Here is a 12,165-nt window from a genome sequence, read left to right on the forward strand (position 1 = left end):
AAGTAGTTAGGTTACAGAACACACTGCTTGGATATGTGTTGGAGGCAGGTTCAATTGAGACATTCGCGAGGGCATTGGATGGTTATTTAAATAAAAATAATGTGCATGGGTATAGAGAGAAGGAAGGAGATCAGCACCAAGTAATGATGCTCGTTTGATAAGCTGGTACAGGCATGATGGGTCAAATAGCCTCTTTCTATGCTGTAACACTTCTGTGATAAATGTGTTCAGTCATCATGTGCTTTGAAATTTTGGCAGAATTGATATTTAGACTATAATTCAAGTGTCTATTTATCAGGGCTTCATTCATCTCTGTACCAATGTGCGGACATGACTAAAATAAGGATGCCATAATCAAATAATAATTATACTTCAATACAACCAGAAATGCCTGGTTTTACTCATTGAAGTCAGTGAATTATAGGCTGCCTTCTCATTCACAACATTAAAGAATTCACAGAATGGAGGAATATTTTTGAAAACGAACAAGTTTATTTACAGCATTATATGTACAGAAAAATCTAATATACAAAGTAGTAACTGATCTTTACAAAACCTATGCAGTATCAATTGTATAATGGGCCATAAGGCACTTGACTCACAAATGTTTAGAACAAGTATACTCTGCAGTCAATGAAATGTAGCCTTCATGCAGTCAAAGAAAGTTATCAAGATCTTATTCTATCCCTCCCCAGCCCACACTAACCTCAATTTAATTTGTGCTTGTTCAAAGCAACCGCTGGCCAAGGTAGCACAGTTAACAGTTTTAACCCTATGAGGCTAGATAAAGGGTGGCACAGTAGTTTAGTGGTTAGCACTGCCTCACAGTGTCAGGGACCTGGGTTCAATTCCACTCTCAGTTGACTACTTGTGGAGTTTGCATATTCACCTTATGCCTGGGTGCACTGGTTTCCTCCCACAGTCCTTAGATGTGTGATGCCAAACTGTCCACAGTGTGCAGGCTAGGTGGATTAGCCATGGGATATGCAGGCTTACAGGGGCTGGGTCTGGGCTAAATGGCCTGCTTCCACACAATAGGGATTCTATATATATATATATATATATATATATACACACACACACACTAAGCATTTAACCTACCAGTAGATATTTTTATTTCACTGCAACAAGTGGATGAGGCAGATATAAAGCATGTAACCAATTCCCATAATAATCCTGCTTAACAAACTTTAATAATGTAAAATATATAAAATTCCTGACAAAGATATGTCTGCCCAAAATTCAGTTTCACACATATGTAAGAACCAAACTCCACCCAATGTAGCCAAGGTCAAAGAAAAAGAGATTTGATAGTCAGAGGAACTTGCACATGGACTTTGGCTAATTTCTCCTAAAATCAAGAGGAGGCAATGTTTAGTGCTGCTACTACTGCCATCAAGATCAATGAACTCAGCCCACTTCCAATCTACTGGAATGAATTTTATACACATGCTCTTGGTGGAGACGAACATATAAACAGTACATATAAATCGCACATAAACTTGCACTTTGGAAAGAACAGGATCCTGTTATTGCTTTTTAAAAAAAATTAGACCCTAGATATGTTTTCCAGACAAATACTTACTTTGTGCATATTATAAAATAAAACCATTAACTAGGAGGGAGGTAAAAGGTCACATTTTACTGTTATTTAAAATGTTATCTCTGAAGGTGAATGCTGATTGCTTGGCACAAACACACAGAGGTAAAGGGTGTTTTACTACTGTTTTTCTGTTTCTACATTCTCAAAAATTCTGGTCTTCCTTGGTGGTTCCTGACAAAACTCTGGTTTCACAGGTGCATTGTACCTTGCAAAAGTTCAAGTTAAAATCTTAATTAAAACAATCTCGCTAAGTATTTAACTCGAGAGGGCATAACAGTCATGCTAGATCTCTCCAATAACTACAGTACAGAAATCACTAACAATGATCAGGAACATGGACTCGGGCTAATTTCTCCTAAAATCAAGAGGAGGCAATGTTTAGTGCTGCTACTACTGCCAGCAAGATCAATGAACTCAGCCCACATTGTGGATCAAGCCTGAGGTTCCCTGAAGGGCTCTGACCCATTGAGGCAAAGCTTCTTCTTACATGGTCACCAGTCCAGTTCAGAGGCTATGTTTTCTTATTTTGAAATTGGAAATGGAGAAAAAAAAACAAAACATTTAAAGAATTGAGTGAAAATACAGAAGAAAGAAAATAGTGCTGAAAGACTTTAACCGGACTTTACAAATTTTAAGAAAGAGGAGCAGAGTAATATTGTCATCATCTCAAAATAATAGTCCTTCTTCAATGATGAACGGTGATGAAGTCTAGGTACTTTTTAGAAGAGAAGGATGGGTAAAGAACACCTGTCAATATGTAGTCATTATTACTGAGTGAGCACTGTTGAATTCTAGGTACTTTCGGTCCTGTGTTGTCACCACAATAAACACATTGGACCAAAGCCACGTTCGGCTCAACAGCAAAACTACAGCTGAACGCAGGTAAATTCAAATCAGTTGGAGCCTATAATCTAACCGGAGCACACCGAATAATTAAAATCACAACACAGTTGCTTTAACATTGCTGTATTGGTAGTACAGTTGTCCTTCTTGTAAACAAACTGTGCTACAGGTTTTCACTATTCAATGCTATGGCTGATTAGGACAGTTCATCCAGTATACACCAGCAAAGGACTTAATGCCATGGCAATTGCATTGCACACGGTGCTGCCACCAGACTAATGTGTTTATTGGCCTTTGGCTAATCGGAATATCCAGTATCAGTTAATCTTCAAAGTTGTTTGTCTGAGAATCAGCTATATCACAACAGACCATGCACTGGCAACCTGGATATAAGTGCATGAGAAAAGTCTTTTTTCCCCTCTCACATACATGCACAAAAATATCTAATCTCTTTGTGTTGTATACTGGACTCATTCATTGTAATTAATGTTCTAAGTAACAATTCCCAAATATGTCCCATATATCAGCATTATGGAGCCAACTATCAAAATCTTTAAACACAGAAACCTTATAGTAATCAACATTAGTGTGAGCCTGCAGAAATATTTAAAATAGTCTTTTGCTTGCCAAGTTATGTTGCTTTCAAACCACAAATAATTTTCTTTAATTTTTTTGCATCAGACATCAAAAGGGCTTTATCTTTGATTTGAAAAGAATTAGCCAATTCACTGAACTGGTTATTTAATATGTTTTTATCTGAGCTTTTAAGGATTAAGTTTCAAGGTTTATTTTCTGATCAGCAATACTGATGTTGAGTTTAAGAGGTATTGATATAAGTTGCTAATAAATCTGATAAGGAATTCAGGAGAGACTGCTTTACTCAGAGAATGTAAAGCTTATTACCACATGGAGAGGTTGAGGCAAATAGCACAGATATATTATAGGAACATCTAGATAAGTTCATGAGGGAGAAATGAATAGAAACGTAGCTAAATTAAGGTGGGAAGCAGCTCGGGTGGACCCAAATCAACAGAATAGATATGAATGGCTATTTTCTGTGTTGTATATTCTAACTAATAATTATGTTTAAATGTGTCCATACTAAATGCCAGATTCTGATTTTCATTTCTTCAGAAGTGTTAGTATTCATGCTAAAAACATGAACAAAGGAATACAGTTTTCTAATCAGCCAAGTGCCAAATTTGTTTGTATCGCACCAAAACTGGTTAAAAAGTATATACCAATATTTTTAAGGTATCTTCAAGTTAATTCTTTGAAGCAATGAAGTTAATGTGAAAGTTTAAGAATACAGTCCATTTAGGAGTGAGATGATGTGAAATTTCTTCATCCAGAGAGTGATGAATTCTCTTCCATAGCAAAAAGTTGAGGCCAAAACATTAAATGTTTTCAAGAAAGCATTGGATATAATACTTGGGTCAATGGGATCAAGGTGTACGGGGTGGAAGCAGTAACAGAGTACTGAGTTTGATGACCAGCAATGAACATATAGAATGTCTGTGTTATATGTTAAAAATGAATGCTCAAAATCCATGAAAAATACCCTCAAATTATGAAATTAATATGCAACTTGTACCAATATTTAATAATATTTCAGTCCCACAGATTTTCAGAGTAGTTAGTATCAGCCAATTTAGGGAAGGTTTTACAAAATTGTAATGGCACATTCACTGAATTGATGTGAAATAAAGTAAAAGCGCAGGAATTCGAAGAAAAAGGCAAATAAAAGACTCCAGTGCAGAATTAGATGTGCCTGTCTAAACTGAAAACAATGGAGAGATTACTTGCTCCTTAATTTTAACAGTTTCCATGTTTTCTAAATTTATCTTCCCCCGCAGCTAGCAAAATAAATTAAGTTTGAGGGATATTTTGACGGTTTTAGCACATTAAGATGAAATAGATACCTTTGTTATCAAACAAGATGAACTAATTGGATAATTACATAAACAGTCTAATAGTAAGGAAGTTCTGAGATTCGATGCATACAGCAACTGTTTAGCTCACAGCCTTAGCTCGGATGATAACTTTCATGCCTCCAGGGGTGTTGGTGTATAAAATTAGGCTGATATCTCAGTAAAATAACAGTATAATTTGTATTTAATATCAGAGGTGCCATTAAAATAAGATCCTAACTGTACTCTCAGGTGAATGTAGAAACATCCTGTTTCAAAGAAGAATTCTCCTTGGTGTTCAAAATACTGTTTATCCTGAAATCAGTAAAATATCTAGGTAATATCACACTGCAGTTTGCAGGAGCTTGCCATGCATACGTTAGCTACTGTGTTTCCTACATTATAACAGTTCAAGCTGTTCAAGCAACAGTTTTAAAGCACTTTGGAATATCCTGAGCTCATAGAAGTGCTGATATAAATGCCAGATTTTCTTGAGAAGTCAATTGTCTCTGCAGAAATGTGCCTGTGTTCAACTGAAACTGTACTGCCACACTTAAAACCAACATCAGTACCTATATTCAATATTACAAAGTAATTGCAAATTAATGCACAACATAACATGCAAGATTGTACATTTATATACATTGCAATCTGTTTTCTTTAAAAGCCAAACTGATCTCAAAATTGTGAGGCAATTTATACCCAAGCACAACTTCAAAACTAGATTCAAGGTAAATTTTTGGAACCCATTATAATAAACCTATGCAAGTCCCTCTTAGATATCCATTATTCTGCAGATAATAAATATTTCTTACATAGTAAGTGTCTTGACAATAACGAACAGTATTGCATTAGATTCCTGTTCAATGCCTTATGTTAAAAACCTCTGTGGATAATAAACTGGTCTTCACAGTGAAAAATAAACTTTCATAAAATATACGATTATTTTACAAAATGCAACATTGTTATAAAAATATTAATTGCAGTGCAAAGCTGCATTCGGCCAACAAGGATGATTAGGAATTCAGAGTCCTTTAGCAAAATCACTGACATCCAGCAAAGAGCATTTTTCTTAATGCTACCGACTTACGCAAAAGTCCTTACATCACTGAAACGGAGATTTGTTTTTGTTATTCTCAGCTTATTTGTTGGTTTTCACTGTAGGCAGGTCTTGGGTAGCCAAAACTATTCATACAAAGTTCATGAAGAATCCCAGACAATTTGTCTTCTGTTGTTTCATTGGAAATTTGAAGATGGATGTTGTTATCATAATTCCTTGACTGCAGTACTGCTTGCAAAATATGCTTTGTTTTCACTTGTTCAATCTGTAAAAGTAGGCAGAAAAATGTTCCATTTTTATTTTGCAAAAACTAAGTAATTTTGCATTGGTAAAAATGCTTTTAAGATGATCTTTGCAGCAGGTAGTTTAGGAATCTCGTCTGTCCTTTTTTTATTATTTGTTCAAGGAAGGTGGGAATCGCTAGCTCGGCCAGTATTCATTTTCCATCCCTAATTGCCCAGAAGGAAGATAACAAAGTGTGGAACTGGATGAACACAGCAGGCCAAGCAGCATCTCAGGAGCACAAAAGCTGATGTTTCAGGCCTAGCCCCTTCATCAGAGAGGGGGATGGGGAGAGGGAACTGGAATAAATAGGGAGAGAGGGGGAAGCGGACCAAAGATGGAGAGAACACAAGATAGGTAGAGAGGAGAGTATAGGTGAGGAGGTAGGGAGGGGATAGGTCAGTCCAGGGAAGATGGACAGGTCAAGGAGGCGGGATGAGGTGGTAGGTAGGAAATGGAGGTGCAGCTTGAGGTGAGAGGAAGGGATGGGTGAGAGGAAGAACAGGTTAGGGAAGCAGAGAAAGGCTGGGCTGGTCACACACCACCCCACCAACCTCCGGATACAACGCATTATCCTCCAACACTTCCGCCATCTACAATCCGACCCCACCACCCAAGACATTTTTCCATCCCCACCCTTGTCTGCCTTCCAGAGAGACCACTCTCTCCGCGACTCCCTTGTCCGCTCCACACTCCCCTCCAACCCCACCACACCCGGCACCTTCACCTGCAACCGCAGGAAGTGCTACACTTGCCCCCACACATCCTCCCTCACCCCCATCCCAGGCCCCAAGATGACCTTCCATATCAAGCAGATGTTCACCTGCACATCTGCCAATGTGATATATTGTGTCCACTGCACCCGGTGTGGCTTTCTCTACATTGGGGAAACCAAGCGGAGGCTTGGGGACTGCTTTGCAGAACACCTCCGCTCGGTTCACAACAAACAACTGCACCTCCCAGTCGCGAACCATTTCAACACCCCCTCCCATTCCTCAGACGACATGTCCAGCATGGGCCTCCTGCAGTGCCACAATGATGCCACCCGAAGGTTGCAGGAACAGCCACTCATATTCCGCTTGGGAACCCTGCAGCCGAATGGTATCAATGTGGACTTCACAAGCTTCAAAATCTCCTCTTCCCCCACTGCATCCCAAAACCAGCCCAGTTCTTCCCCTCCCCCAACTGCATCACAGCACCAGCCCAGCTCTTCCCCTCCACCCACTGCATCCCCAAACCAGCCCGGCCTGTCTCTGCTTCTCTAACCTGTTCTTCCTCTCACCCATCGCTTCCTCTCACCTCAAGCCGCACCTCCATTTCCTACCTACCACCTCATCCCGCCTCCTTGACCTGTCCATCTTCCCTGGACTGACCTATCCCCTCCCTACCTCCTCACCTATACTCTCCTCTCTATCTATCTTGTTTTCTCACCATCTTCGGTCCACCTCCCCCTCTCTCCCCATTTATTCCAGTTCCCTCTCCCCATAACCCTCTTTGAGGAAGAGTCTAGGTCCAAAACATCAGTTTTTGTGCTCCTGAGATGCTGGTTGGCCTGCTGTGTTCATCCAACTCCACACTTTGTTATGTTGGATTCTCTAGCATCTGCAGTTCCCATTATCACTGCCCAGAAGGAAGAGTCAATTTCATTGCTGTGACTTTGGGCTTGCATGTAAGCCAGACAAGGTAAAGATAGCAAATTTCCTTCTCTAAAAGAACATTAACAAACCAGATAGACTTTACCAACAATCAATATATACATAGTAATGTTCCGATCACCATTAGGCTGGCTTTTTATTCCAAGTTTGTATTGAATCAAATTTCACCATTTTCCGCAGTGGAATTTGAACTCATGCCCCTAAAATATTAAGCTTGGAGTCTGATTACTTGTTCAGTGACATTATCACTACATCACCGCCATCCCCTCCAATGTAATAAATTCCTTTACCTCCACGGCAATTAATTTTTTGTTGATGGGTTTCATGTCAGGAAACTCCTCTCCAAAACATATAATCACTTTGTTATCTGGAAGGGCACACTGGGGGTTCTCTGCGGAAAGCTGCAGAGCTGTAAGAGAAGTACAATATTTTAAGACTACAAACCATCATCTCCATTGCACCTCAAGTTTAAGCCAAATTGTTATTTAACTCTTGTCTCAGATTAACATAAATTTTCATTCAAAAAGATTTTCTATTCTTTGTAAATGCACACCAATACCTGTATAGAATGTATATATAAAATTCTGTGACAAATACCTTGTCTAACTTCCCAAACAGATGTGGGTGACTTCAGTCCATTCATATATCAGGTACCCAAAACTATCAGAGATAACAAGGTGTAGAGCTGGATGAACACAGCAAGACAAGCAGCATCAGAGGACCTGGAAGGCTGAAGCTTTGGGTCTATAACCTTCATCTCAGGCACCCAAAATTATCAGTATTTGTTTTCAACAAATTCATGAGAACTTCTTGAACTAACAGCCTACAAGATGAATTTACAAATCTCCCTCCTCTGAGAGACCAATGCTTATTAATATTTCTACAAGTAAGATTTGATATGCAGGAGAATCTGTACAAAGGGTTTACAAGACATAAACACATTACATGTACAGTATCCCACAATGGCCACAAAATCATAGGCAAGTCGAGGACGGGGCCATTAGGCTCATTCATTCTTCTTTGCCAGTCATTAAAGTCATGTTTTATCTGATTGTGACCTTAATTGCAATTCCCTACCTGCCCTCCACAGTCCTTGACTCTATCATTGACAAATGTCTGTCTCACAGAGAATTGAATAAATTAAACGCTCCAGCCTCCACTGCTCTGCAGCACAGAATTCCAAAAACTAATGACCTTATGTGAGAAGAAATTCCTCTTCTTGATCTTCAATGGGAGATTTTTGCCTTCCTTCCTACTTACTTGCTGTGCCTGCACGCTAACATTGTGATTCATGTACATGGACATTCAAATCCCTCTAAACTGCAGCATGCTACATTATCTCTTTTTTTTTGTAGTAATCTGATTTTCTATTCTTCCTTTCAAGAGGCCAGCCTCACATTTTCCCACATGAGACACCATCTGCCTCTTTTTGCATACTCAACTAAGCTATATCCCTATTTCAGACTCCTAACTACAGCAGATTGTAGCATTTTCTGACTTGTCAGATGTTGGACGAATTTATAAGTTCTCAGTTTGTATTTCCAATCCTTCACCTATTTTGAACAGTAGTGTTATACTTGTTGTTCTCTTCTCTACAACCACTTCCTCCAAGACCCTAAGATGTAAGCTATCAGGTCTAGGAGACTTGTCCGCTTATATTCCCATTCGTTTCCATGCAACTTACTGCTTTTGCTTCCCCGTCCCCCTCTCCGGTTCTTCTAGTATTCTTGGGATGCTTAAGAATTAAGGTCAGTGAGGTTAAGCTCATGCAAGCGCACCAAAAGCTGAGGTGTGCCTTTAAATGCATCTATCAATCCATATCTGTACAAGTAGCAGATGGCAGATGCCTATTTTCCCTTTCCATAAATGGCAAAGTATCAGAATGAGTCAACTGAGCAGTCTGCACACAAAAAAGGAGTGCAACTATTAATTTCTGAACTGGATGAAAAGAAGTTGGACATTCAAGTTTAAGGCTTAAGTGACTGTGAGTCCAAACTGCAATTACTGACACAGAATAAGGCAGGAACTTCTTTGAGAGTTCTTGTAGGCGTCCCTCACCTTTCCCTTACACTTCCAACATTTTCAAACAGAAACAGCATTGTGCATAACTTTCCCTCTCTCCAAGCCAGAAATTGCATGTTATAATTCTACACAAATCCTGGGAGTCTATCACAGAGTATATTCACACAACATTTGCATCTCAGCAACACTGAGCATAAACGGTTGGCTGTTTCCTTCTGTCAGCTAACACTGCTGTAACTGACAGAGGAGACTCATATAAATATTGTCAGAAGCAAACTCATGTGGCCAGGAATTAACACAGGATAAAAGCAATTGGTATCTTATTGTTTCTGAAGAAAGGTCACTGGACCTGAAATGTTAACTCTGATCTCCCCCACAGATGGTGCCAGACCTGCTGAACTTTTCCAGCAATTTCTGTTTTTGTTTCTGGAATCTTATGGCATTTTTCCAAAACAAAGAGACAAATGATTTGGCCTTTGCACCCAGCCACAGATAATAGGAACCCAAAGCCTGTCACAGTCATTTCCAGGTGAGCACTCAAAGGGGAGGACAGACAACCATCCAAAATAATCCCAATTACTCTGATCCCAGAAATTCCACCACGAGAATGATAGGGCCCCTGTGGTGCCAGAACTCCTAGCCTAGCGTAACTGCCAAGTAGCAAATGTTGGCTTCTTATTTAAAATATTACAACCCAAATCTCATAACATTTAGTTTCATTATTAAAGAGTTTCAATACTCTACCCCAGTGCACCAACCCCCGACCAAAAACACTACTGCAAGAATGACAGCTCCAATCAGCTAAAGATCTCTTACTGACGTTAATTTTAAGAGTGGAATATTTCAATAGTATGTTAATTATATTGTTAAGATACACAAGGAAGGGTATGAAGCACTAAGAGCATATACAAAATGAGATTGAGGGACACTGGGTTCATTCACAGGAAACACAGAAATGTTGGGCTGCATTTAGTGATTATTATCAACAGAAGTATTAGTGTCTTGCTTCATACTTCACCAATGATTTGTGATCAATATAACATAACATAACATAACTGGTATAGAGCATCCCAAATGTGGCAAACAATCCATTTTGCAATGATAACAATATTGTCACACCTTCAGTATATCACTCAGACTCATTAACTCACAAATGGATAATACTTCCCTCATTAATTGAAAGCTAAGTGAAATACCATTGGAGTTAACACATCTTGTACTGGTAGCATACCCTTACCTAAATTCCACTGATATTCTAACATAGGTGTTAAACAATTTGTCAGAGGCATTAGTTTTGATATACATTTATAACATATCTCACTCAAAAACTAAGGTATATTTACACTGCAATCATGAAATTCACAAAGACACCATCAGATCATGCAATAATGTTGTGAGCTTTGTAAAGTGAGCCAAGCCCTTTTAAACAGGTTACTCCATGAGAGAAACAATGTACCTCGGACTAGCATACAATGTGATGTACAAATTTGGATAATCAAAATTTCTGTCACATCTTGATCATATTTTGCACTGCGCTGAAGAACGTTTTGTGTGAATCCTCCCTCAGAACGGAATCTGATCTAACTGCGATAGCATCTACTGTCAAAGAGCTCACCGATGCTTTCTCTCGAGGCACACTGATGAAGAATGGCATTTGGTCAAAGCACCTATGGTATAACGTTCTAATGTCAGCACCCCCAGTAGAAAGGCTAAAATAAATTACAACAGTTCACACCCAATTTTCCAAACTAAATTACAATCTAATCTGGAAGATGTACTGTGAAATATTAATTTCTGTGCCAATAACAGCAGTGAACCTCAGTAATATCTACCTCTAGTTAACCAGTTCCCAAAGATTAAATTTTATTTATCTGTCCTGTGCTTCCTGATTGACATAGGGTCCCACTCCAGCAAGCTTTGATTATGTAATTTTCATTCTCAAGTTGTTTTGATAGTCTCACCTTTCCCAATCTCTTTAATCTCCTCCCTCTCATAACACTGAGGCCCCTGTATCCGTCCTGTTCTGGCACCTCTTGCACTAAAATCTAATTTTACTTCCGCCTAAGCTCCGGAACCACCTCCTCAAACACGTTCACTTATCTGACATCTTAAGGCACCAGTTAAAATCTGCCTCTTTGACCAAGCATATGGGCACGTATCCTGAAATCCTAAGGGGTATGGCATTAAATAATACTTCATAATGCTTATTAAGCACCATTAAATATTCTTCTACGTTAGACAGTGCTACCTAAATGCAACAGTCCACAGTTACTAAGAAAATTATAATACAAACCATGCAAAAACTGCTTTGTGTCAAAAAGCTTCACTATCGCATCTCTCTCCAGCTTGTTTGGCCGGTCAGTAAAAGGCGCACAGGGGCCACTCCAGAAAACCCTGCCCTGGCAGAGCCTTTTGATATAGATGCCCTCATTGTTGCTAAGCAGCAGCACTCCACGCTCAAGGTGAGTCAAGAGTTTATTTGTGACTTGCTGCTGCCGGTGGTTCATGATCTTGCTTGTGGGTGGGAACAGGACCTGTTCCATGCCTTCTGGCCCAAATATGGTCTCATTGCTGGTTGGAGCGTGATGGACAGTGATTCGACAGCCATCGGATCGCCGAATGGGAACCCGGGACATTGGAATTCCTCCATAGTAAAAGGTGACTATCATCTGGCAAAACCCTAGATAAAACACAACATTTTCAAGACTCACAATACCTCAAGATCAGAGGCCAACAAAGGAGAAATGACAACTCCCCCCACCCCGCCCCCGTTTCATAATTGTACAGCAA

At 39.5% G+C, this 12,165-nt stretch overlaps 1 protein-coding gene across 3 annotated transcripts in view; it reads right to left on the minus strand.

Annotated features, from left to right (window-relative positions):
• Window positions 1–518: 518 nt before the first annotated feature.
• irf8 (interferon regulatory factor 8) overlaps window positions 519–12,165 on the minus strand; it is a 31,912-nt gene continuing 20,265 nt past the window's right edge. For 2 of the 3 annotated variants that reach the window (XM_048546979.2, XM_048546978.2), the window contains exons 7-9: window positions 11,669–12,055; window positions 7,644–7,762; window positions 519–5,681 (exon numbers count right to left, since the gene is read on the minus strand). In XM_048546979.2, coding sequence (XP_048402936.1) covers window positions 5,493–5,681; window positions 7,644–7,762; window positions 11,669–12,055 — 695 coding nt within the window. In that variant the 3' untranslated portion in view covers window positions 519–5,492. The remainder of the gene's footprint in view (window positions 5,682–7,643; window positions 7,763–11,668; window positions 12,056–12,165) is intronic. The other variant, XM_048546980.2, reaches the window with a different exon arrangement.

The sequence above is a fragment of the Stegostoma tigrinum genome, chromosome 16, assembly GCF_030684315.1.
Source record: "Stegostoma tigrinum isolate sSteTig4 chromosome 16, sSteTig4.hap1, whole genome shotgun sequence".
In the NCBI taxonomy this organism is placed as follows: Eukaryota; Metazoa; Chordata; class Chondrichthyes; order Orectolobiformes; family Stegostomatidae; genus Stegostoma; species Stegostoma tigrinum.